The sequence below is a fragment of the Carettochelys insculpta genome, chromosome 2 (assembly GCF_033958435.1).
Source record: "Carettochelys insculpta isolate YL-2023 chromosome 2, ASM3395843v1, whole genome shotgun sequence".
NCBI classification, from domain to species: Eukaryota; Metazoa; Chordata; order Testudines; family Carettochelyidae; genus Carettochelys; species Carettochelys insculpta.
The window spans coordinates 89,608,776-89,636,487 of record NC_134138.1 but is presented as its reverse complement, the minus strand read 5'-3'; the positions used below and the strand labels follow the sequence as shown (position 1 = coordinate 89,636,487).

General features: G+C 45.0%; 1 protein-coding gene across 3 annotated transcripts; it reads left to right on the top strand.

The window, feature by feature from the left end:
* The first annotated feature begins 367 nt into the window (after positions 1 to 367).
* GATA6 (GATA binding protein 6) lies at positions 368 to 26,037 on the top strand. 3 transcript variants are annotated; one of them, XM_074987336.1, is made up of 7 exons: positions 368 to 507; positions 1,295 to 2,192; positions 7,019 to 7,185; positions 11,385 to 11,510; positions 12,873 to 12,960; positions 13,049 to 13,155; positions 24,479 to 26,037. In XM_074987336.1, exons 2-7 carry the CDS (start codon positions 1,313 to 1,315, stop codon positions 24,644 to 24,646), a joined length of 1,536 nt encoding a protein of 511 aa, XP_074843437.1. In that variant the 5' UTR covers positions 368 to 507; positions 1,295 to 1,312; the 3' UTR covers positions 24,647 to 26,037. The 3 variants fall into 3 exon arrangements, with proteins under 3 accessions (XP_074843437.1, XP_074843439.1, XP_074843438.1); XM_074987338.1 differs by lacking the exon at positions 11,385 to 11,510; XM_074987337.1 differs by lacking the exon at positions 368 to 507 and having other exon boundaries at positions 901 to 2,192.
* Positions 26,038 to 27,712: the final 1,675 nt, after the last annotated feature.

Sequence of the window (27,712 nt, the reverse complement as noted above, 5' to 3'; positions counted from 1 at the left end):
GTTTAGCGACACCGAGCCCTGCGTGCTCCGTTTGCGGCCGGAGCGCAGAGGGGGGCGGGGGGCTGCTGAGCTGGGGGAGTCTCGGGAGGAGCTGTCCCCGGGCAAAGGGGGAGATGGCAGCTGCCCCCCCGCCCAGCGCCTCGGATGACACAGCCCGGGGATCGGCCCCCGCGCCGAGCGCCGCCTGGCCCCGCGACCTCCGAGAAGCGCGCCGCGATCCCCGTCTCCCCCCCGCCTCGCCTTGCGCCCGCTCCGCCGCCGGAGCCGCCCCGGGACTGGCACCCCTCCGGCGCGGCGTGTTTGTTTAGGGCTCGCTGAATCCAATCAGGACGGGCCGGCTGCAGTTTCCCGGCCGGTCAGTGAGAGGCGCCTCCTCTCCCCTTTTTATAACGGGAGCCGCCGGCGGGCGCCGCCGGACTCCAGCGCGCAGCGCGCCTCTCCCCGGATTACTGCCTGCGCCCGCCCGCCCGCCTGGTCCGGGGAGCCCATGCGAAGCCAGCGCCAGAGGTTTGCTCCCGGGGGCTGGTCTGCGGGGCGCCGCGGCTCTGGCGGGCAGGAGGAGCTGCCGCCGCGGCCGGGCAGCCTTATCGCCCGCCCCTTATCGGCCAGTTATCTCCGCGTCCCGGGCCCGGCTGCCGGGGGGGTGCGGGCCGGGACTGCTCGGGATGTGCTGCCCCGCGCAGCCCCGCGCCGGGCTGGGGAGCTCGGAGCAGAGCCCCCGCGCGTCCCCCTCTGCCGGCTGCCTTCCGCTTCCTGGCCCTGGCCGCCGAGGACTTGGCCCGGGCCGGGGGCGGGGGTGCGGGCGCCCGGGGCGGGGGGCGCTGGGATCTCTGCCGGGGACCTGGGTGGCCTGGGTTGGTCGTGGCTCGGTGCCCGGCCAAGGTGCTCTGGAGCGGGGCCGCACTGGCCACACCCGCGGCGCCGAGGCCGAAAGGGCCGCGCTGCCCCGGGCCCTGGGCGAACCGCCCCTGCTGGGTGGGCTCCCCGCCCCCCCCTTGCGTGACCTTGTGTCCGCAGCAAAGGCGGGGGCGGGGAAGCCGGGCCGGGCCGGGCCGTACAGTGCAGTGCCGGGTCCCCAGCGCGCTCGCCGGGCGGGGACAGCGCCAGTGACGCGCGGCTCGGGAAACCGCGCAGGGGCGGCCGGGCTGCGCCCCCTCTCCCCTGCGGGCCCGTCGGCGGGGCGGGGCGGGGATCGGGCCCGGGAGGCTGCAGGGCGGGCCGGGAACGCCGGGGCTGGGCGCTGCCCGCGGGGCCTGGCTGCTCACTCGCTGTTTTCTCCTCCTCCCTCGCCCAGGGCTAGGCGGGGGCCTGGATGGCCCTGACCGACGGCGGCTGGGGCGCGGCGAAGCGGCGCGGCGCGGACGCTGGCGGCGCCTCCTGCCCCTTCCCCGCCGGGGAGCCGGGCCCCTCTCCTCCGTCGCCCGCCTCCCCCTCCTGCTGCTCGCCGGCCGAGCGCGGCGCCTCCGCCCCCCCGCAGCGGGAGCCCGACGGGAGCCGCCCGCCGCCGCCGCCCGCCGAGGGCCGATCGCTGCTGGGCCCCTACGTGCACCTGGGGGCGCCCGCCTGGGAGGACATCCTGCTCTTCGCCGACTTGGAGCAGACCAACAAGCTGCTGTGGTCCGGCCGCGGCCCCAGGCCCGGCCCCTTCGGCGCCGAGCAGCCCGAGGAGATGTACCAGACCCTGGCCCTCTCCGCCAGCCAGGGCCCGCCGGCCCCCTACGAGGGCTCGCCCGGCGGCTTCATGCACTCCGCGGCCAGCTCGCCCGTCTACGTGCCCACCACGCGCGTGGGCTCCGCGCTGCCCGGCCTCCCCTACCTGCAGGGCAGCGGCGCCCAGCCCAGCCACGCGGGCGGCGGCCACGCCGTGTGGCCGCAGCCGGCCGCCGAGAGCCCCTCGTACGGCAGCGGCGGCGGCGGCGGCTCGCACCCCTCGGGCCGCTTCCCCTACTCGCCCAGCCCGCCCGTGGCCAACGGCGCCTCCCGAGAGCCGGGCGGCTACGGCTCCGGCCTGAACGCCAGGGACCAGTACAGCCCGCTGGGCCGGCCGCTGAACGGAGCCTACGCCGGCCACTACCCCTCCTACGTGGGAGCGCAGCTGCCCCCTGCCTGGCCCGCGGCGCCCTTCGAGAACTCCATGCTGCACTGCCTGCAGGGCCGGGCCGCGCCCATCCCCGTGCGCGCCCCCAGCGCAGGTAAGAGCGCGGGGGCCGGAGCAGCGGCCCGGGGGGCGGGGAGGCCGCGGCTCCGGATGGGGCCGGGCTCGGTGGCCTCTGCTGGAGGCGAATCGGCCGGCCCGGCGCTGGGTGGCTGGGGGTGGGGGGGAAGGAGACGCCCCCAGGGCGCGCGGGGAAGGTGCCAGCGGAGGCTTGTTGTTAGCCTGGCCCTGTTCCCTGCGCCCCGCGCCCGGGGCTTGGTCAGGTGGCCGCTCGGTGGGTTTCCCTCCCCTGAGCGGCGTGCGGGGACGGGGGCTGAAGGTCTCTGTGGAAGGACCCCTCGAGCACCGCATCCCGCGGGGTGTGGAGCGGCGGGGGGGGGGGGCTGTTGGCCGGGGGCGCCAGGGGAATGACGTGCCCGGCCTCGCAGGGGCGAGGCGCAGTTGGGGTCGGTGCCCGTAGCCTGCTCCTCGGGGCTGCGAGAGTCGGGCGGAGCGGCCGCTGGGTGACTCCTGCCTCCCCGCAGCCGCCCGAGCCGGTTAAGAAAGCGACCCGGGCCGTGTAAGTCGCACCCGCGGCTCGGCCGAGGGCCGGAGACTGGGTCAGGGGCTTTGCGGGATCTCCAAAGACAAATCCAAAGGCCCCCGCCCCGCGTTCGCCATTTGCCTGTTCCACGCAACGGGGGGCGGGGGGGGGGGGGCTTGGACATCTCTGGCCCAGGCAGAGCTGCTGGTTGGGAAAAGCCCCGTTACCGGGGGCGGAGGATGAAGGTGCCCCGGGGAGGGTGTTTGCCCAGGGCGATCTCTTCTGCTCCTTTGCCTTTGCCTGGCCCGCTGACGCTAACACCCAGCGCCGTCCGCGGTGTTAGCTCCCTTCCAAACGACGGAAGGCTGCGGCTGCACCTCTACTCCTCCTCCCCCGCACAGCCCTTCCCCAGGCCCCCCGGGCAACAGCCTTGGTGCGGGCGTTTCCAGCTGCCGTGCGCCGGAGAGTGCGGGCGATTGCTGGCCCAGAGCTGGCGGCGGCAGGGCAGTCTGGGAAAGGTAGAGCTCGGATCGCCAAGGCAGGAACCGTCTCCCTTGCCGAAGGAGTAGGCGGTGGGAAAGGCGGTTCTGGCAGGCGAGCGAGGTCGGAAGGGAGCAGGCTGGTGGCTGGGTTGGAAGAGGAAGGAAGGAAAGTGTGGGAAACCCTGCGGGGAAACAGAGCGAGGAAGCTCTGGAAGGAAGGACGAGCGGACACGTTTCTTTCCCTGGGTGTCTCAATGCACCAGCCGCTTCTTCCTGGCAAATGTCTTCCCAGCTGTATGTGGCAAGAAGCGGATTTGATCGGCGTGTGTCTTACACCCAGCGTTTGACCGATCAGCTGGGCGGTGCTGTATATCCCACCCTGAGCCCTACCACCCCGACTCTGCAAAGGGCGTGCTACTGTTACGTTACGTGCAATGGGTTTAATACCCGCCTTAGAATGGCCGAGGGAGTAGCTCAGCTAAATTGCACCGTGTATAATTTAATAGTCCTAATTCTGTTCCCCCGGGAACGTTCTGGAGATGTTTGTCAGCTTGTGGCCGAAAAGGGGCGAAGCAGGGCTGGTGTCGGGGGAATTAGCTGCGGAAGATAAAGAGGCTTCAAAGCAGGGTTGAGGGCTTATGGTGAAAGAAATAGAGACTCTAGGAAAGATCCAACCTAGGCACAACCAAAGTGTGTGTGTGTGTGTGTGTGTGTGTGTGTGTGTGTGTGTGTGTGTCCGGCCCACAAAGTGCAGGTGTCCTCCCCAATCACCACACCTCGCAACCTCTTTCTTCTCCCCCCCTCGCCGGTCAGGTTTAGACGCAGGTCGGAGTGGCCTGCGAATGCGATCTGGTCCTAGGGTTTGTGGGTGAGGCGGTACCACCTTTCATGGGGCCACCTCTGTGGGCGAGACAAGCTGTCCCCCTTGCCCAGAGCTCCCCTCACGTCTGGATACGGGTGGGTTCTCTGTAGCTCCAACGCTGTCTCCAGCCGGCAGAAGTGGGTTCAGTAACATAAATTACCCCTCGCCCACCTTGTCTCTCTTCGATTCTGGGACCACCGGGTGCAACTATGCTGCATGGATTTGCATGAGAAATATTATCTCAGCCGTGCTGTCTTCTGTAGCGTTCCCCCGTCAGTTAGTATATTTAAGAGGGTGTCAAGATCTAGTATGTTCTGGTGCGTTAAAATAGAAGCGAATATGCCGGCTACAGGCCTCCACAAATCGCAGTTCTCTTACAATATTCTCTCTTTGGCACAAACGTTCATTTAAGAGGCCCAACCCCCAACTTTCACATCCCCACTGACTTTTGGTTGTAATATACAACAATAATTATGGCTTTTAATAGTGTGGGTGGTTACTGTAATGCAATCACTACAAAGGAATATGGTATCAAAAATAAAAAGTAGAATATCTACCAAAGATTCCTGTAGGTTTCCTTATATTTCTCTGCATGTTCCTTCGTTTCCCGGTAGGCAAAAGGAGGGAAATTAGTTCGTGGGAGAGGCAAATAATGGATTTAGGGAGGTTTACACAAAGTTTCAAAATAAAATTAACACCCCTTCTGTTTCCATCAGATTATTTCTGACATGATAAAACTGGTTTTCTGTGTCTGCAAGTTAGGCTCCTATCTTTAAAACATATCCTGCTGTGTACATTTCAAATCATATGCTTTACCCTCAGAACATAAGTAGGACGGCTCTTTTTTAAAAAGCAAAGGAAGAGAATCCTGGATTTCTCAGAACGTAATGAAATCAGACTTCTCATAAATAATAGAACAAAGAATGCTCATAACTTTACGTGGCAGACCTCCTAAACTTTCTCTGAATAATTAATTAAAGCTTATAGTCTTCTGTTATTGTTGTAAGTATATCTAGCCTGAATTTAAAAGAAAAAAGAAAAAAAGAAAAAAAAAGCCAAACTGTTCTGAAGGCTGAAGAAATATTACCTGCATGGAATTTCTTTCCGTAGGTAGGTTGGTAGCATTTTAAAGTACACAGTTAGGGAAAAAAATAACTGTTTAACTCCTGTGTCCTTGAAGCCTTAAGCATTTTACTGATTACAGTATTCAACGGCGGCTTTTAGAGCAAAGATTAATAAATCTTAGTGATGAGTTAAGAGTTGCAAGCTGACAGCGTAATTTGAACTGTGGTCTCTGGACTCTGCAGATTTGATTTCATTTTAACTTGCAATTTTTGTAAATGAAGGACGGAGAAAAAATGGGTGAGGAAGGAAGGAAGGAAGGAAATACAATTTCTTTCTAGGTGAAGTACATTTAGTATCATCAAACAGCTAGATCAAACGTTCGTTTGACATTTACAAGATCTCTTTCACTTGAAGGAACACAAAACTAATACGGTAATGACAGAGAGGTAGCCGTGTTAGTCTGTATTCCAACAAAACAAAGTAGCAGAAAGATAGCGCTTGAAAGACTAACAATAAGTGAAACATAAAAACGTAACCTCCCGAGGAAGAAAGGCAGGTAGAGCAGGGCATTAAAAGGGACAAGAATCAATTATGAAGCTACATTTCTGTAACAATGGCTTCTTCCTCTCTTAAAGTAAGAAAGTGATCTGGAAGTAAAATGTCTGAAATGTTTTCTGTAGGATGTATGTGTGGCTGTTTAAATAGAAATATTTAATTGATCTTTATCTTTAAAATATGGAGAGATAAATCAGAGAAAATATTATACAGTAGAGGGTTCCAGACAACGAAAGCGTTGGGTTGTTGTAGCTGGAATTTATTTATTCTTTGCCTAAGAGGTATATGATTATTATCTGTTTCGTATTTATTAGAGCCCTATGATAAAATGTTAGGTATTTCCACTTATTATGTGTCTCAGTAATTAGGTTTCGTTTCTCTTACCCACAGTAAGTCAAGTTGTTGTTTGCATTACACAGACTTAGTAAAATCCACTTAGTAACCACTTTATTTTGTGCTGGATTGTGAATAAGCATTTTGTCAGTAAGAATCTGAAACGATCAAACCCTTTTTTACTCGCTGCTAATGGAGGATTAGTTGACAAAAGAACTCCATTTCTGATTTACTGTTACTGCAATTAGACTGTCCGGTACTCCTGGAAACGTGCGATTTTTGCCACGCGTTTGGCAGTTTTTAGCATTTTGTCTGAGTAAAGTGCAGGTATCTTTGGCCTGTGCAAATGCCTTTTAATGGATTGCTTCGTTCCGTGCAATCCATAGTTTCTGCAGAGAACGGGGCGCGCCGTTCCGATTGCGAGCAGATCCGAGTCGGTAGAGGCAGTCCGCAGTAGGGATGAGTCCCTCAGGCTAAAGGGAACGGGGCAAATCAGCCCCCGGGGCGATTTTTCAGCTGCCACTTGCCCCGCTTGCATTTTGAACTGGCCCAGCCGAGGGGCCGATCCTGCCGTGTCCAGGAGGGCGAAATTCCGGCTGGGCTCCACCTGAGAGGGATGGGGCGGAGGGGGGAGGCCCTTCCTGCAGGGGGGGCGAACTCCCTGTTGGGGGTGTTTATTTCTGGGCTAAGAACCGGCCCTGGGGGGGCGTGGGGGCGGGCTCCGCAGCCTGCTCGCACGGCAGGAACATTTGGGCGTCAAAAGCCTAGTTCCAGGCGGGGCCTTAAAAAGACAGCGCCGAGCCCCGGGGGCGAGAGGGGCCTGTGCGCTGGGGGCCGCCTGGCCTGTGCCCGCCGGGGAGCGGAGGAGGACGCAGGCTGGGCAGGGGTGCGCGGCGGGGTCTCCCCGGAGGAGCTCCGCAAAGGTCCCCGCTGGGGACAAGTCCGAGGCCGGGCCGGCAGCTTTCCCAGCCGCCGCCGCCTCTCTCCCCTACCCGGCGCGCCGGCTGCTAACGCGCCGCCTCTCGCTGTGTCTGTCCCCGCAGACCTGCTGGAAGATCTGTCGGAAAGCCGAGAATGTGTGAACTGCGGCTCCATCCAGACCCCCCTGTGGAGAAGGGACGGCACCGGCAACTACCTGTGCAACGCCTGCGGGCTCTACACCAAAATGAACGGCCTCAGCAGGCCCCTCATCAAACCCCAGAAAAGAGTGGTGAGTGCGCCAGCCCCCCCCAACCGGAGTCACACCTCTTCAGTGTGAACAGCGGCGCTGCTGATGTCACAGGCGTTGGAATGCCCCCCCAGTCCTGGAGCCTGCCAGGAACGTGGGGCTTCATCCTGCTCCTACTGGACTCAGGCCTGCAGTGCCCACAGCTTTCCCCCCGGGGCCAGTGGGAGTCCGCTGTGCTCTGCACCTTGTAGGCTCAGGCTAAGGGCCATTCTGTCCCAAGGGGGCAGAAAATGAAGTGGATACAAGGGCAGAGCTGCTTTAACATGGGTAAAGATGCGGATTAACGTGGGAGGATGTGGTACCCTTAGGTGGTTGTGCTGTGGCTGAGGTTCCCTCTAAGTGGCCTTTCTCTGGGCTTCTTAAGGGTTCACAGTAGCTTCCGTGCTTACCACAGATTTAAGCCGTAATTGCATGAGACTAGAGCATGTACCAGGGAAATAAGACTTTGCCCTTTGGGGTAGGTTTTAAACTGATATCACCCAGACAAATCCAAAGTGACGCACAGTTTTAAAAAATACACACTGAAAATACCAGAAGTTTCAGGGTTTTTTTTTTGTTTTGTTTTGTTTTCCAGTATTGAAAATATATTTGGCCAGGGCACTAGAAGTTCTTCATGAACTACCTTGTTTGCAAAGAGTTCATTTCTCTGGATCTCATAGATTTTGTTTATATAACTGAAGGAAAACCAATTGCTTAAACAAGATAAACACGTGTTTTGTTTTACTCCTGAAAAGAGCCATGATTTGTCAAAAATGCACATTGAGAACAAGGGAGAAACAAATGCTACAAACCAGAACCCCAGTTTATAATTCAGCACCGGCACTGAAGAGGGAAGGGAGAAAACAGAAAAAGAGGGAACAGCAGACTGACTTTAATAAAGCCAGGTTGAGGACAGAAATGCGAAGAGAATTCTCCTTTTGATAGTTGCCGTTAATGGGTTAAAGGTAATAAATATGTTGACATAATCCAAACAGGTATTTGCACCCTAGTGTAAAAAAGACAGTGTAACTAGCTCATTAAGCTTCAAGACCCTTCAGACACCTCAGCTGCTGAAGTTCCTTCATATTTCTACTGTATAGAAAGAAATGCCATTCTTTATAAAGCAACAATTCTGTCATTGCTGTCTGTAACCTTTTCTATAACTGGAAGAAAACCGCACTAGACAAGCTTTAAAAAGCCACATTTTCTTCTCCGTGTCAACATTTATCCAGAGAGGTGCCCTTAAACCACATAATTCATTAAAACCAAAGTTAATTACTTTTGGATATTCATTTTCTTAACGGGTCATTTAGCAAATTTCATTAAGTGTGGTATAATCTAATTAGCAGGAACAAATGCAGCACATGAAGTCAGGTCCTCAGCTGTTGTAAACGATTATAGCTTTTCTTACTTTAAGGCCATCATAGAACTAATATTCCTCTAGCTGAGGATCATGTCCATGGCTTTTCTTCTTCTTTCTTTCTTTCTTTCTTTTTTTCTTCAACATAGTAAATTGCAGCAATTTTAATCTGACACCTCAATGAAACAAATGCTTTACAGTTTTCTTAGCAAGATGTTATTACAATTTATTCCTAATTATATATTATGTCTGATTGTATACTCATACATCTGGAAGTATATAATAAAAAAGGTTTGAAGATGATAAGCATGTTTTGGCCATTATCCTACTGTTACTGAAGTCAGTGGTAAAACTTATACAGCAGGAAAGCCAAGACTTTATTTTCATTTTAGTGCCAAAACTTTCTGAAAGTTAAATAATTTTTAGATAAATTAGATTTTACTGTAACAGTGATGCAGACAGTTAGAGAAAACAGAATATGAGATCTATTGAGACTTTTATCAATTTTAATGAAAACAAAAGTAAAAGAAAACATTGTAATAAGATCCAACTGTACATATCGGAAAATGCAGCATATAAATTGGGACCAAATCCTATCCAAGTCACACACACAAAACTCTGTTGATTTCAACAGTAATTTTGCTTTAGGAAGGTAAGGAGAATTTGGAAGCCATGAGTATCTTTTATTCCCTTTTATTAATTGATATGACAAATTCTGTTTCAGTATTATTTACTACAATACTTTCTGTATTCTCTTAAATTGGCACAGATTGAAGCCACAGCTGTGATATAGACCAAACCATGGGCATTTTACAAAGCTTGTGTTTCAGTCTGTACCTTAGCTTGGTGATTGTGTCATCTTTAGTCTGCCACCAGCAATGACATTTAGATTCAAAGTTCCCAGTCAAAGCAATTATATTTAATTTACTATTCTCTTTGGAACTGAGATGTAAAGTTACAGCTCAGTATTCAGTGACATGACTAGATAAACTTCAAGATACTTGACCCTAGCTCTGAAAAATACTTACCGTTCTGGAACCATTTTTTATATTCTGTGTGGCAGGTGTGGTACCAAAGGTCACCATATATGTTGCACAAACTAGCAGTAAATAATACAAATTGAAAGGGCGTATGCCCACGAAATTAGTGCTTATTGTGGGCTCTTTCTTTATGGTCATGATGGGATGAATGCAATGTACTGAAACTGACTGCCCTATGCAAATCTTTTCAGCCTGCAAACATAGCTAGTCCCTGATTTTCTGACATTGCAATACTTTGTAAAATAATGGATTTATGATGGAGCTTGAATTCTTTGCTTGTGATGAATGTGAAAGAGCGCTTGTTATAGGAACTTTTATAGCCCATTCACCTTCATTTCACATGTTTATGAGGACTGGCTTCACTTATGATATATAGTCTGCAGTCATAAAGTTCTTTGTTATATGGCTATTTCTGATATAAGGTTGCTTCATCTTGGCTCCAAACTCCACTGAAGAGTGTCATAAATGGCTTGTTTATAATATGGGCCTTGCTGTTACACACCAATTTACAGACTTCCTATAATGTTCAGAGGAGGAGAGAGCTGTTCTGTAAAGTATGTTCCCGAAGCATGTTGTTTTTCACTTGGTGATAAAATGACATTGTTTGTTGTACCTAATAAGTCCCTTTGATATCTGTTCCATAGTCCTTTTCCCTGTCAAAATAAAATTTTGCAGCTGTCAGCCCCTCAGGTGAAGTTCAGCTAGGGAAAATTGTGCTGTCTTTTTGCTTTAAGCAGAGTCCCTGTCCTACTGGAATGTACATTTCTTTTACTGGTTGGGCTGGGTCGCTAAAAGAAGCTGATTTGTCTCAAACCTATTTAAGGCAATACTTAAAGAAATTGACAGTTTAAAGCAATTTGGAAAAATGCTGCATCAAAACCATTAGTTTACTATATTACATTATGAAAAGGGAGAGTGTTGTGGATGTGCCACAGCAGAGACTTATCTGCACTGCCCAGTTTTCTTTTTGATGGAAATCTGCTGAAAATCTTTTCCCGCAGCCTTTCACCTCCAACCTGTCAGAGGAGGTGATGCGATACCACGGTCTGAACCCACAGCTGGCGATCAGAAATCCTTTAGTTCTAATTTTGTCTGTGTAGGGCCACATCGACATTAAAGCAATCTTTCAAAAGATGATCTTCTGGGAGATCTCTTCCAGAAGATCTTCTTTTGAAGCAGCGCGTCCACACACAAAAAGGCAGATCAAAAGATCAATCTGCTCTTTTGATAAAAAGCATCCGCACAGCCCCTGCTCTTTTTAAAGCATGGGCCAGGGATCAAAAAAATCCAGTGCCACGAGGACTGCTTTGAAAGCATGGGCCAGGGATTGAAAAATTGGGTGCCTGGGGAGAGTCTACCTGTTTTTTTTTTGAAAGAAGCTTTCGAAAGGAGGCGTTCTTCTTGATCCAGGAGTGGAAAAGGGCTTCTGGAAGAAGAGCCTCATTCTTTCAATTTCGGATTGAAAGAGCTCATTTTCTGTGTGGATGCGCCGCATGTTTTTTCGAAAAAGGCCCTGATTTTCTAAAGGAACTTGCTAGTGTATATGCGGCCTAGAACTGAGGAAATCACAGTACCTCTTTGCATAAGTTTCCCTGTTTGTAAAAGGAAGATGATAACATAAACATTTTGGAGGTAGGGGAATCAAGTCTTAATCAGATCAGGTTGTGTAGCAGCTTACAGAAGCTATGTGTCATTATACTGACTGTGTGTTAGACATAGTTTTGCGAAATCTTTCTCCAGCTGTTAAGTAGCAAAGTGTGTTTGTTTATATATTTTTTTTCTTTACTTGTACTTGCCCCTAGCCTTCATCAAGACGGCTTGGTTTGTCTTGTGCCAACTGTCACACCACAACGACAACCCTGTGGCGTAGGAATGCAGAAGGCGAGCCAGTATGCAATGCCTGTGGCCTTTACATGAAACTTCATGGGGTAGGCAGCTATTTTAATCCAGGTCTGATTCTTGCTTAGTAAGAGCCCAATCCTGCAAGCACGTCTTGCACGGAATAGCTATTAACTTCATAGTGCTGCGCTCTAACCAGACCAGGCTCCGCAGCGTCGAGCTTACGCTCACTGAAGTCAGTATCAAAGCTCCCTGTGACATTCATGGTGTAGGATCAGAGTCTAAATAAAGCTCTCTTAAAAAATTCTGTAAATGTCCTTTAAATTGAAAAAAATGATTCGAAATGTCATTTGCTTGTTAGTGGTTATACATTTTGCAGCAAATGTAGAAAAAAAAGTAGGAAAATAATTCTGCTGCGAGTATAACGAATTCTCTTTAGTGCTAGACCGTGGAAATCTTGTGAATAAAGTTATACATCTATATATAAGGGTTGTAAAGTTTGGGTTTTTCGAATTTAGGAATATTTTGTCTGGCATTTTAAAAAAAGAACTTGATGGGTATAAAAATAATACATAATAATAAAAAATAAATAAATATGAAAATAATAATCATGCCAAGTAACTGATTATATTTTCCGAAGCTTTTAAAAATGAGGTAACTGATACTCATTTTGAGTACGTATTTTCTGTTTAAAGGGTGTGATAATTGAGCCTTAATAACTAAACTCTAAAGCAGCTATTTATGCATGCTTTCTGTATAAAGATAAACTTGATTATGAAGCCTTAATTCACAAGGATAAATCCTTAAAAAGAACTATGTTTTAAAGACCCACCCTGAAAGCACTTAGGTTGAGGTCTGTTTGTGTACAATTGTCAGAGGTGTATCTGACAGTACATGTACATGTCAGTCTGTATCCCGAAAAACAAGAAGAAATCCTGTGGCAACTGATAGAGTAACAGATTTTTTGGAGCATAAACTTTCATGGGCAAAGACGTTTATGTGTCTATGAAGCAGGTCTTTTCTCACACAAGCTTATACTCCAAAAAATCTGTTAAGTCTATAAGGTGCCACAGGAATTCTCGTTGTTTTTGCAAGTACAATTGGCATCAGTAGGAATAAGGTCAGGCCTTTCCTGTGTATCTGTTTTGCAGGATCAGCCTCTAAATCATTAGAATATAGTCCTGTTGTTCTTAATTTGGAAAATCTCTGTTTGAAGTAAATGAGAGTTTTGCCCAAGTAGAAATGTCAGCTTTTCTGGAATCTCTGTTAGAACAAAGAAAACATGCATTATTTTTTAGAGTGGAGTCTATATAACCCAGAAAATTGCTTTAAAGTACATGATTTCAGTGGATTTAGTTGGTTGCACCATTTGATCTTATGTTAAAATTTGGGTTCTGCTGAGTGCCGTGCATGCAAAACTTTATGATCTGTGTTGCTTCTTTTTCTCCCAGGTTCCTCGACCTCTTGCCATGAAAAAAGAAGGCATTCAAACTAGAAAGCGAAAACCAAAGAACGTAAATAAGACAAAGACATGTTCTGGTAAATATAGTAAGATGGGATAGCTGGATGTAAGGATTTTGTCATGCTGGAAAATAGTTGTTTCTAATCATGGTTACCGCTGTTGCAGGTAACAATAATAATGCAGTTCCTATGACTCCAACGTCCACGTCTTCTACTAACTCAGATGACTGTAGCAAAAATGCTTCCCCTAGCACACAAACTACAGCCTCAGGGGTAAGTGATAAACTACCTTCTTTATTTGTAAGCAAGTCGATCCCTGTAAATGTGTTATCTCAGCTTTTATCTTATCTAGCAGTACAATAATCTAAACAAACTTCAGTTTTGTTAGCTGATACCGGAGCAAGATTTTCTGAGGAAATTACATATAAATGTAAACAAAACGGCAAGCCGAAGTACTTTACAAACATCTTAATTAAGATCTATATAATTTTTATGATTAAATCAACCAAAGCTTGAACAAAAAATTGTTTTGAAGAGCTTAGATTGTTGTATGTTAACATTTTAAAGACAGAACACCAATGCACAGCATAGTGACAGTATCAATAACATTAGTGCACATAGCACAAATTCCTTGAATGCTGGCCAGCCCGCATGTATAATTCAAGGCACCGCCCATCTCATCTTTTCCAGAAGTTATTTAAAAATGTGCACATGTATAAGAACACATAGCACCCCCACGCTTAAAGTTGAAACTTTTAGGACAAGCTCAGAACTCAGTCCTGTGGTCTGGATGCAGGCAAGACGAATTGAGTTGCACAATTGGGATCATGGAAATCAGTGGAAAGATTCCCACTGGGAGTGGAGGCTATTCAGCAGTTGACAGGACTGAGCCCAGGAGGTTTACTGAACCATATCTTGTTTATTTCAGTCTCTTATTTTCATTTTTGCTGTAAAAGTCTCATACACTCCCTAGCATCTTGCCATGCTCAGATCAGCATTTGGGATAATATACACTATGACTAAAGTTGCAAAATAGTTTCTTTTGCAATTTCTTTAATTTATTTAAATTAAGAAAAAAAGCCCACGCACACCCATATGACCCAGCAATCTTCTGTATGCTTCACTTACCATATAATTTACTTTAAAAGATAGCCTTAGCTTGGCTTTAATCACTCCTTTATTAGTTAAAAGAAACTTGTTTATTGTAATTATTTTTCAGTATATCTGTTTCTCGATCCAAATTCCTTCCCTTGGTTTCTTCCCTGAAATATGCAGTTTCAGTGTAACCAAAACAAAACAAGAACTTTTAAGCACATTTTGTAGTTTGTGGGTTTGTTTACATCAAAACTGCTCTGAGATACTGGACCTTTGGTTCTGATGCCATGAAGATTAATAAAGGGGCTGTATTTGACGTGAACAAATTCAGAGAGTTCAAAAATAAATAAAATGCATCGAAGGAAGGGACATCTGCAATGACAACTTTGATCTAAAATGGAAAATGTTGTGGTTTCAGGCTCCCTCTCTGCCCTCTTCTCTCCTAAACATTCAAAGGAGAAAACATTTAGATCTAAATCTGCCACTAGCCTTAGTGAGCTTTGGATGAAACCTAAAGGAGTAATAATGGTAAATGATCCCCCATTTGTCCATTTTGAACCAAAAATAAACATCATAAGTATTTAATTTGTGAAGTAGCTGGAATAATATCATATACTCTATATATCCAGGTTTGCTCACTTGATCTCATAACCTTGTTTGCTTTAGGCAGTCAATAATTAACATGTGAAAGGACAAGGAGAGGCTAGGAGATGGAAGCAGAAGGTCATGGTCTTTAAGAATTGATCTTGCTGTCGCTGAAGTCAAGAAGGGGGGTCACCGTTGACTTTGTTAGAAGTAGGCTCAGGGACTGCTTCTCTCAGACAAAATCTGAGATTTTGGGATGAATCCAGGGAGGTGCTGAGCATGTTCTAGACCTGTTAAAGGAGGGGGAATTAAGGGCACTCAGCACCCTAGAGCTATGGAACCCATCTCTGGTCACATATAAAAGAAATTGTATTCACACCAAACCTCTTCTCCCTCTCCACACATCCTGATATTTTCCCATGAGAATTTAGAGCTGATGGATTGAGGGCCAGTTCTCTCTGTCATTAGAACAGGCACAGCCTCAACATTGCTAGTGCAAACTTCCCCATGCTGATCTATACGTGTGAGCTGGAAGAACTGCTCCAGAAGATAACTCCATCCCTATGTAGTCCTCCACTTCTGTAGCAAAAATGTTTTCAGTTAGGGCCAGCTGTGCGTCAGTATTTTTGTAATGTGGACACTTGGGATATGTCTACGTAGCAAAGTTATTTAGAAATAACAGCAGTTATCTAGAATTAACTATCCTAGTGTCTACACAACACAACCACTATTTTGAAATAATTTCAAAATAGCGATTGGCTTATTTTGAAATAGGTAAACCTCATTGCATGAAGAATAGCGCCTATTCTGAAATATCTATTTCAAAATAGGAGCTGTATAATCAGGGAATAGACCGTATTTTGTAATAAGCCATAGGGTGTGTTTTGAAATAGGCTTTGTTGTGTGTAGCTGTTGTATTTCCAAATAGCTAAGTGCTGTTTCAAAATGTGCTTTGTGTGCAGCAGCCTTAGTTCAAAATAAGCTATTCCGGAATAGCTTGTTTTGAAATAAGGGTGCTGTTTAAAAATACCCTCGTTCACTGGAAATTATAATGAACTGTATATTTAACAAACTCATTCTGTGTCACTCACTGTGCTGATACTTCTTTTAACTGCCCTAATTCTTACTCTTTGCCCATGTCTAGACAGCCCATTAGCACAGCGCTGCTGCCAGCAGCACTATGCTAATGACAGTTCATGACATTGCAAGTGGAGGACCATTTGCAAACTCGCACAGCTAATTAGCATAGCCACGCAAAATTTCACTCCCGGCAGAGGGGGTGCCGTCACTCTGTCATCTAGACATGCCCTTTGACGAATAGGAAAATGACAAACTGAACCAAAAAAAGCCCCACATTAAGGCAAAATACATGATGTTTTAGCAACTATTGCCTGAAATTCACAGAAATGTTATTGCTAAATGAATCACTTAGAGAAAATGAATTCCTTTGCTGGTACAAAAGTAATTTGTTATGCTTTCTCAGGAGGCTGCCAAAAATGTTCCTAACAATGTGGAAATCTAATGAAAATAAAATTCAGCAGAATTTGTGTCAGCAACATCAATTTTCAAGCCTTACCTTTTCCATTTCCTTTAAAAGTAAAATGGTGGGGGAGGTCTGGGGAGGAGAAAAGAAGGCACTTATCATCCAAAAGGCAGTTACTCAGTTGAGCGGCTTTGAAATGATACATTTCATACAGGAATTTTACTGGATGCCAGCCCTGAGAAAAGCTCACAGCTTAAAAGTTGATTTTGTGGCCCTAGTTGAAGAAGTTTAAAAAATTAAAAGGTACGGTAAATGAATAGAAATGGGCATGGATTATATTATAATGATAAGATCCAGACCCACACTTAGAACATCCCCACATTTGGAAGTGTTTTCATGTGAGATGATTGGTGCCATTTGCGAAATTTGAATCTGGATCCATAGGTTTTCATTTGGGCCTGTTTCTGTCTTTCTGAGATGGTGTAAGTGCTGAATTTTCTCCATTGTTAATGTGGGAAAAATCATTTGCAGGCGATATGAAGTTGCTTTATATCCTGGCTAAGAAAATATTTGAAACGGCCCCTAAATCTTGTAACAGATTATCCCACTGATGCCCCCTCAAGTGCACAGAGGAGAAAACTTTGCACAACAGTGTGCTGAAATACAGTAATGCAAAGTGCATAGACCTCTGTTCACAACCTTCTGTAGATGTGCAGAGGCTGCAGTGGGTATGGTTGTCAGCAGTACTGCATAAACACAGGGTGAGGACCGGTACAAGCAATAGATGGAGCTTCTGTAAGCCAGAGCTGAAAGCACTGGGCCCACATGAGATATAAACAGTGGGGCGGACAATGACTGCATCCCTATAGTAAGGTGGGAGGAGGGCCCAACTCCACAGCCCTGGAAGGGATGGGGCCAAGAGCAGAATGGGCGGGGCCTAGGGCATCAGCATTTACCACCACTAGGGATTGCAGTGCCGCCCCCTTCCCTCTGCGGCCCCTCTCACTTTTTTGAATTTCACACTACATTATAGGACTGACAGGGGCCTTTGTCCATTGTTGTCCTGGTTGTGGTACATTTTAAGCATAGCAGGTCAGTCATTGCCCTCACTTACACGCATACAGCCTAAGCAGTATATTGGAACTGAACAAATCATTCCAGTTTATCTTGTAACTGAGCATGTTTTTATGTATGTGTATATAGATACATGTCCATTACTGCATACCAAGGCAATTTTATGAGTCTGTGCAGCAAAAAACTGGAGTCAGTATAGTGTAATTTAAAATCTTAGGGACAATTTTGTTTGTTTGATTGGTTTTATTCTTTAATGAGTAGAAATGAATAACAAGTTTTCCCAGAAGGGCCATAAAAATAAACAGTTATAGTCAAATGTAGAGCCTTATCCTGCAGTCCTCGTAGAGGAAAACTCCCATCCACATTGATTTCACTTGGAATTTTGCTTTCAGGACTTCAGGATTGAATCATTAGAATGACAATAGCAGGGACAGCAGCCTCGCTATGCTAGAATGTTGTTTCTCTTTGAGAAATTAATGACACATTAACCATTATGTTGCCATAATATGAAGGAGAGTGCAGCGTAAATGTAAATTTACACATTTGTAATAGAAGCAAATGGATTAATCACACCAGCATTAAGAACATAATTTTACCTTGTTATAATGTCACTAAATCATCAGAATTTCATTTGTGCTATCTTCATACTTACTTTTAAGTCAATCTTCATTAAGCCCAGATTTCATCTGGAAGTGACCAATAGTGTTCAGAAGAATAATATTCAGAGAAAGTGATGTAGGTAGGGGGTGAGAAAATGGAGGCAGGCTCGTAGGAAGGACACTGACACTGGAAAATTAAGGGAATCCCCAGTCTTTACCAAAACGGGTTTTATGTAACCGAGAACATTTGGAATCATGTAATTCCGCTTACAGAGTGGGGTCAGCTGCTAGGGCCAGCGATCTGTTTCAAATCCCTGGTCTACATCAAGCAGTGTGGGCATTTGAACCCAGGCCTCTGACATTCTGAATGAGTCCTTTGACACTGGGCCTTTAGGTATAAGCATGTTGGCACCTCCTGGGGTGCTATGTGTGGGACCCAATCTGAGAGGTGAACTCACAGGTGGCCTCTGAGCATGTCTACCAGACGGAGCCCTGCAGTGAGCTCAGTAGATGGCAGCTGGAACTTAGGTGTGAGTTAGGCACTGAGGTGCTGGGTGTGGTCGTCAGAGAACTGGCTGCAGGATGGAGGCCCTTGCGAACTTTACCTGTGGAAATGCAGGCAGCTGGGGAATTTACTTACCAACAGGATTAGGCAGCAGTTGCACACAGGTTTTGAGACTCTAAATCTTGGGCCTTAGTTAGGGGGCCTAAGTCCCCATGGCTTTGTCTGCATTAGGAGCTAACTTCGAAGTTAACTTATAAGTTAGGCACTACTTCAAAGTAGCCAGCAGAGAGTCTACACACATTTTCCCTTACTTCGAAGTTAACTTGTAGAGGAAAACTCCCATTCACACTGATTTCACTTGGAGTTTGGTTTCAGGACTTCAGGATTGAATCATTAGAGTGACAATAGCAGGGACAGCAGCCTCGCCACGCTAGAATGTTGTTTCTCTTTGAGAAATTAATGACACATTAACCGTTATGTTGCCATAATATGAAGGAGAGTGCAGCGTAAATGTAAATTTACACATTTGTAATAGAAGCAAATGGATTAATCACACCAGCATTAAAAATATAATTTTACCTTGTTATAATGTTACTAAATCATCAGAATTTCATTTTTGCTATCTTCATACTTACTTTCAAGTCAATCTTCATTAAGACCAGATTTAATCCGGAAATGACACAATAGTGTTCAGAAGAATAATATTCAGAGAAAGTGATGTGGGTTAACTTTGAAGTAGGGGAGCCCAACTTCGAAGTCCTCACTCTATTCCCAGGAATGGAGTAGTGCCCCACTTCGAGTTTAACTTCAAAGTAGGGTGTGTGTAGATGCTCAACTTCGAAGTTGCTTACTTCGAAGTTGTACTCAACTTCAAAGTTATTTTTGTAGTGTAGACACAGCCCTTGTGAGTTATGCCTGTGGTTTCTCTCAGATTATGACCTGCTCAGTCAGTAAGTCAAGCGTGGGTCCAGAGAACCTGTTCTGGGGCCTGATCCTGATTCCCTTGAAGTCAAAGATGAATTCCTGTCAATGGCTATGTCTACACTACAGTGATCTGTTGACAGAAGGTACTTCTGACAACAGATTGTGGCCACACATGAAAACAGATCGCTGGCGATCTGTTCTGTCAACAGAGAGTGGCCAGACTGCCCAGCCGCTCTCTTGACAGAACAGCCAACCAGAAGCACAGCAGAAAGGGCTGGCTGGTGACCCAGAAGCCCTGTCTCTTGACAGAGAGCTCCTCTGAGTGTCCACGTGGCTTTTTGTTGACAGATTCTGCTGAGAAAGGTGCTTTGCCTCATGGGAGAGAGGCAGACGTTGGTCAACAAAAGTGTTGTGTTCTGTCGAATTACTGTTAACGGAACACATTTTTAGTGTGGACGCTCTATGTAAGTTTTGTCAACAAAACTCTCTAGTATAGACATAGCCAATGGGAATGGGAATAGGATTAGGCCCTTAAAACATCCATGGAGATGCCAGCCTGGTTGCCATTTTCTAATTGAAAATCAGGGGATCATGCTTCTGGAAGCTGACCAGTTCTTTCGTAACAAACCTCCTCAGTTGTCTTCAAGAAGTTGTAGTTCAGCTGGCTAGCAATACTGCCCTCAGATTTCAGCAATACAAGTCCGAGAGGCTAAAGTATTATTAATAAGGGCCAACTTGTGGGCTGTCAGTAAATCAGAACAGCCACCATTGATTTCAAATGCACTGCTATGCCCAATTATACAAGCTGAGAAATGAGTTTAGATAATCCTCAGTATGCGTTTTCTTTGTCTGCAGAAGTTAGGGGACTAATAGCAGAGATGTCTAATCATGAATAGACCTGGGTTATCTCATGATTCACTCACGCCCATTTCATAGGCTAAAGATTATTTTCCATTATCACTTTGGGAACTGCCCAAATGAGTGTGTCATTCTACTAACTAGGAGTGGTTTCCCAGTTGAGCTGCCCTGCCCACTCCCTTACCTCCCACACCTTGTCTCCTCCCCCACTTCATGCTGGCTTGTTGTAGGAGCTGGACTGGCAGTCTGCGTCAGGCTCTGATATGCAGCCTTCAAACCGGAAGTGCCTCTGTGGGTATCTGAGAGAGTTAGCAGATAAGCCACAAATGTGAACACAAAACAGATCTCTCTGCTCCACCCTTGTAGAATTAAATTGGGGAAAGAGTGAATTACTCTTTCCAGAAGAGGGAAAAGCAGGTACTGGTGAGCTCTAGTGGGAGGGGTAGGTGAATGGGAACCTTTCACACTAGTTTCTTGTGCACACAGGGTTTGCAAAACATGTTCAAATTTGAAAACATTGTTTTCCCAGTCAATGTATTTTTAAACATCTTTCTGCACAAAGGGGAACCTAGTTTATATATTAGTGATTTAAAAGCCTCTTCACATAATGACTGCTTTAGGACATCTGGAGCAGGACAAATAAATGAAAAGTACTGGGAAAGGAGAGGAGATGCCCATGGATCTGACAGAGTACCGCCAAAAGTAAAATATCTATCTATCTATAACACATTTGTATTTTATTTATCAGGGCAGTGGGCTTCACCCCGAGTACCTAAGTCTTCATGTCATTTAACATTTTGCTAAGATTACCAAGAAGAAGACTAATTAGATAGGTTGCTTTTTTGTGAGGTGGACACTTTTTCACTTCAAGTTGGAACAGGAGGACCAAACTTCATTAACTTAGGCCACCGAGTAAGTGACAGATAATAAACTCTGATCACTAATGACAGCTGGATTTGAATCACCAGCTAACAGGTGAAAGGTTCCCAAAAGATTACAATGCACATTTTGACTCGGTGCAGTCAAATTGGTTATAACCCATAACATAAGCTACCTACTCCCACAGGAGATTTGAAGTAGGAATGATAAGATGATAAAGGTAGTATCTTTTGTTAGACCAATTTCTGTTGGTGAGTCAAGATTACATAGACCATGTCTTTGGGTAAGAGCTGTGTCAGTTCAAAAGCTTGTCTCTTCCACCAACAGAAATTTATCCAATAAAAGATATTCCCCAGCCACCTTGTTTCTCCATTTTGGGATCAACATGGCTACACCAACACTGCAATAACAATTGAAGTAAGTGTAGCAACAGTCACGGTTGTGATCATTAATGCCTTGCACACCCAAAATGCCAGTTAAAATCATTGCAATTTGTAATGTGGTGTAATTATTATGTGAAAAAACAGTGAAGTATTCGAGCAAGTTTTCAGAGCTGACAGAAAATTTTCTGATTTTTTTTCATCCGCAAATGCCATTTCTTTGAAGTTGAAATTTTTCATGGGATGTGTCAGCTTCAGTGACATTTTAGTTTAGTTAGTTGGCAATTTTGACATCCGAATAGAATCCTTTGAATTTATTGTTTTGAAATTCTGTTTTGTTCAATAATTAATCGTATTTGATATTACAATTGTTTTTAACAAATGAAACATTTGATTGTGATTTAATCAAAATGAAATGTTTCAGTTAATCTGATTTTTTTTTTTTAAATCCAGTTTATGGTGAGTTTCTTTGTTGTTGTTGTTGTTGTTGTTGTTGTTGTGATTTTGAAATGTAAAAATTTTCCACTGAACTGAATTTCTGGTTTCTGATCATCTCTGAAAATTATCTGTAAATATCATTTTGAAGGGACACGGGATCCTGATGTAAATAAAATAGTGTGAAACATTTAAATGATGCCAGTGTGAAGGAACCTGTTATATTGGAGTGAATTTCAGGAAGAGCAATAAATCTGCATCATAAAATGTACTGGTTTTGATCAGATAATGTGTATATCACCTTATAAATGTTTATAAGGTATCTTGTTTTACTGAATAGTAGTATAATATATCTAATAAATAAAGCATTAAGCTGGCAGGAGAGAAAATATAATTTCTTGTGTTACTTGTTTGGTGGCCAGAGTCACATCTTCCAAATGATTTTTTTATTAGAGAGACAGATACTTTCAGAAATATTTTAAAAAACACTTTTTTTAAAATACCGAGGGTGAACTGGGTCCCGCTTTGCCACAGACAGAAAATACCAGCTGACTACAAATACTTCTTTCAGAGGGGAAAAGAAAATTAACCTGTGACAAATTTGAGTCTACTGGTGGATCTTACCAGCTTTCACCATGAAGACTCGCACACCATTGTGAGAAGTGGCCCTTGAACAAATATGCAAATTCTCCGAAACATTTAGGCAATTCTCTGCTCTATTATATAGGAGAATGTCTAGTTTGGCACAGCTCCAGGTGAAGAACTGAGAGAGGGGCCTGAGGGAGATTTTCCTTTTGTGTGAAATGATTGGATTTATATGTGTACTTTCCACTTAAGTAATGGGCAGGCTGTTTCTGCAGTCACACTGTCAGATACTCCCTTTTACAGGAATTTGGTCCAAAGAATATCCATTTACAAGTAAATTAAGGTTTTAAGTCAATTTATCCAAGAGTTAATTTCTCATGAAGTCAGCTCTTAAACATTTCCTTTATTAGGTGAAACGTTGCCTCTTTTTCTGTATGGCACTGAAGTTTTTCTCTTCAGCAGATCTCCAAGGACTCCACATGGAAAAAGTAGATTATTTTTATCTTTGCAACTCTCAGGTTCTCTGCGAAACTACATGGTCTATTATTAGATTTCAGAGCCATGTCCACCAAACCTTCCCTATGATTTGTCTCACCAATTTAGATATTTGTAGATTGCAGTGAATGGGAGGACTGTAACGATGACCACGACTGCTGAGAACTTTGTGGTTCAGTGAGCTGGTTCAGGCTCACTGTAACCAATCTAAATTTTATAATGAAGCTTAGACACCCTCCATTTGAAAGCATAGGGTCTGACCCTCTTTGTCTGAAAGCACTAGCTCTCTGCCACTTGAGAGATAAGCAAGTCTTTTTTTGCTTTCAGCAGTATTGGGATGATGTCCCACATTCAAATAGCTCTGGCCAAGCCTGTGAGAACTGCCTAATGGTTTTCGATGCCTCTATTTTTGGATGCCCACCTTTTGAGACATCTAAAATCGAGTCTGAGTGTCAGAACATTCTGCAAACCCACTTTGTGAAAGTCAGACCAGTTAGGTTGTCTCACGCTGGGTACTCAAAAATGCAGGCACCCAAAATCATTAGCCAGTTTTGAAAATCTTGACCTGTGATTCCACCCACTAGGAAGCACTGACACATACAGTCACGCACATGCGCTAGTCCTGTGGTTTCCAACAAGGGGTACCTGTTGAGGTCTTCCAATGAGTACATCAATTCGTCTTGCTATTTGCTTAATTTTACAACAGGCTTATATAAAAAGCAATATCGAAGTCAATACAAACAAATTTCATACGATTTAAATAAGATATTTATATCCTGATTCATTTATTGTATCATTTTATGGTACACATGAGAAGGTAAGCAATTTGTCAGTAATAGTGTGTGGCAACATTTTTCTGTGTTAAGGTCTGATTTTGGGAGCAAGTAATTTTTAAAAGTCAGGTGAAACTTTGGTCTTGCATGCTCCCACCACACTCCTGAAAGATTACACTTATTTAGAAAGATTGAGAACCTCTGCTCTGTAATATTCAGGCAATTATTCAGAAAATGTTTTCAGTAGTTTAAGATACCAGTAACACGACACTGCAATACAACTTGCTCTAATAGAGTGGAACAAATGTATTGCAATGGGAGAAAAAATTGCATGTCTGAAAATTGTAGGTACTGGGGGCACTCAGAATTATTTTTTTTAAATGGGATACTTCATAAAAAAGGTTGAGAAAAACTGTACTAATCCAATACAATTGAACATTAGAATTTCCATTCCTTTAAGCTTGTCCAGCTCTCCCTTTTTCCGGTAGATTATTTCCATCTTTTCAAACATAATCATGTAATATTTTCCAAACACCGCTCTCAAGATGGAATGCTGCCAACAGAAGGGACCTTTACCTAGGGGGGAGCTGGCTGCCCCGATGTTTTTTTTAACCAGTCAGAGGTTTTGAGGTACAAAAGTGATGGAATAGGATCAAATCCTGATCCTTCATACAAAACCGAAACAAACAGACTTTGCCTGGAGTCTGATGCACCCATTGGACAATAACAATTCTGCCTAATTCTTGGGTTTGTGACACCGTAGGGAAGCAGTGCTTATAGAACACTCACTCCTAGTAGCTTTCATGGAGCTCTGGCTCCATTTGTCATAAAGGCAAATTCTTTTCATATCTCCAGACTCCTGATTTGTATAATTTGCAGGATAGAGTTAAAGCATATTTATGTTTTTTCCCCCCACTGTTCTCCAGGCGGGTTCTTCAGTGATGTCTGGCCAAGGAGAGAGCACCAGCCCTCAAGGCAGCACACTCAAGTATTCAGGTCAAGAAGGGCTGTATACAGGAGTCAGCCTGACCTCCACAGCTGAAGTTACAGCATCGGTGAGACAGGATTCATGGTGTGCCCTAGCTTTAGCATGATTCAGAGAAGATGAAGTTGGATACCTGCATTGGGCTGCAGCCTTTCGACGTCCACACTTGTTTTTATTTTGTTGCGATTTGTTTTGTCGGGGCAGTCTGAGCAGCAGTGAGAGTGCTGGCTGGAACATTCGTCTGACGTTCTTGTGCCTTAATGATAGAGGTGTTTTTTCCAAAGATGTTCTGCCTTATCATCCAGCTCCTCATCTATGCAAGAAAAAAGGGAAAGTGAGTCTCTACCAGGGTAAAACTAGTACAGCCAAAACGAGCAGCCTAGAGTTTTCCTTAGGTTCCAGAAATACATCTGCAAGAAATTCAGCAATGCTGCCTTTTTGTTTCCACACTCTCGCCTCACCAAAGAATTTGATTGCTGTTTTCATTATTTGGGCAGGAGATAGGGGAAGTGTTTGATGATACGGGATAGCAAGATAAATTTTAAAAAGCGTTAATGTGCGTATTGCTTGTGCCAATGCACACCTCTTGAACTAAACCTTTGATGCCCTCTCCCACGTCAGTTCTCTTGTTAACACTGTATCCAGTATGCCTGCATTGCTCTGTTATTTTCCTGCATCAGAGTTCAAGTACACCCATGGAGGAAATCACAATGTTTGGTACAAGTCTCTCAAGGTTGAGTCAGTTACCGAGATCCTTTGTTTTAAAATATTTACTCACTTTGCAAGACTGCATTATAACTCTTAATGTACACTGTGACTGAGGTTATGAAAGTTCATTTTGTGTGACTGAACTCTATAGGGTCAGTCAGAATTTGTAAACAGGGTAGCAATCAGATATTTTTCTTCCATATATAAAATAATTTTTTTAAAAGAAAGATGTGCAATTTGCGTTGCAGCAATCAGTGTTAAATCATTTGCATAAGATTTAACAACAGTTTTTATATGAATGAATGAATGTAAACATTTTAACTTAATGGTACGTAAATAATTTAAAAGAGAAAAGTTAACTAGGTGTCCTTATGCTTTGTTTTTATTGCAGCAAAACAATCCCATTTTCTCTACTTCCAATTGTTAAAACAGTTTTCAAGAACAAACCGTCTCTCAGGAAAAACACCCTATCCATTTGCTCAGAAGTTTTGTGCAGAAAAGCAAAGGCATCCCCAGTGTTTTGCCATTGAATAAGTATGTGCTGGAAAGATACAAATTGCAATGAAACATTACTACCTAACTGATACATATGTAAATACTCCATAAAATATTGAGGCATCTTTAAGATTTAGGATGCGATCTGTATAGTGTGACTGACCCATAGTTAGGTTGGTTTACAATGCTGTTGTTGTTGTTGTTGTTGTTGTTGTTTTGTTGTTTTTTTTAATGGGATGTCATTTGGAAAGTTGTTCTTTCATCAGAGCTTTACCAATAAAGGGTATTGTTTTTTTCTGTACAATGAGACTTCTCCTTTCACTCTGGAATATTACAAATTGTTCAGCGGTATGAAAAGCTATGGAAATATGCATGATGCAGCTGCAGTGTTTGAAGAACATGATGAGGTCTTCATATTTAGCTCTCTGTCTGACCATTCTACGTATATTATGTATATAATCAGTAGCATGCAGCTTCTATTGCATACCTGCTGGAAAAAGTGTAAGAACTTCTGACCGCTCCTCAAGTTTTTACTGTTGCTCACTCACTTGCATTGCATCTCAAGCTCTAGTGATGACTAAGTGGCCTCATTCTCCCTTCATCTCGAAATCTAAAAATCCTGTTGATGTCACCTGGAATTCCAGACTACAGTATTGGTCCCAAAAATTGCTGATGAAAGGAGAAGCTAATGCTTCATAAGATTATTAGTAGTAGTGTGGGACAGGGAGTCAGCAGCTCCTGAATGCTAATCATAGCTGTGCTATCACTACACTGTATGATCTTGGAACTCCTCTGGGCCAGGCTTTCATTTGGTGTGACTTGGAGTATCACCATTGACGTAATTGGAGGTTTCCAGTTTGCACTAGCTGAAAATCTGTGCCTCTTGTTTTTCTGTGCCATGTAAACTGGGGTTAATAAAGTTTCTCTTTGTAGCTTGTAGGGATGCTCTGAGGATTGATGAGTGACTTAGGCCAGGTCTACACTAGACCTTGAAGTCAATTGTAGATACGCAATTCCAACTACTGCAGTTGTATAGCTGGAATTAACTTAACTACAATCAACTTACCTGGCTGTCCTCACTGAGGGTGATTGACAGGAGAATCTCTCCCGTTTATCTCCCTTATTCCTCCTGAGATTGAGGAGTACAAGGGTCAACTGTTCACCCCCGATAGTTCGATTTTTCGTGCTCCTGCTAGGCACATGAAATTGAACCCCAGAAGACATACCCTTAGTTAGTGTTGGTACAATGATTTGGCAATGAAAGCACTGTCTATGTCGCAAATAAGCAGAAAGGGCCCTCTAGTAGGATTCAGGGTTGAGAAAGCACAAGGGATTGCTTACGAAGAGGAAGGTTTTTAACATGAACTCTTTATTATTTGAAATGTTGTCACAGCATCATAAATGGACCAAGGAGAATGTCTCCTTTTATTCCTTAGTGAAACAAAGCATAATTTATGAACCACTTGGTTTCCCTGGAGCTGCAGTTGCATTGACTCATCGCTCTTTCTTCCTGAGACAGGTAGATACAATAGAATGTCATGCAATTTACTGCATGTGCCTGTTTAGGGTGAGAAGCTGCAAATCAGGTTTTGTGTTAACTATCGTACGGTTTTGTTCAGAAAAGTGCTGGTGTAAAGTGGCACCTTTCTAATCCACTAGAGCTGCTCCCATGTGTATTCATTGTCAGCCCTGCTGCCTTGAAACTAAATATTTACCCGTTTGTACTACAGAATCGGCACAACAGTTCCCAGCCAATTGGAGCTGTAGAGGTGGAGCTTGAGGGTGGGGAAAGCTGCAAAATCGCCTCCCTCTGCCCCCTGACCCTGCCTGGGGCACACAGAAGACATGCCATCAGGCACTGCTTCCAGGAGTGGTGTGGGACTGCGGCAGGCAGCTAGCCTGTCTGAGCCCTGCTGCAACAGTGGACTTTTAGCGGCTCAGAAATCATGGTCAGCAGGCGTGGGCTCCAGGA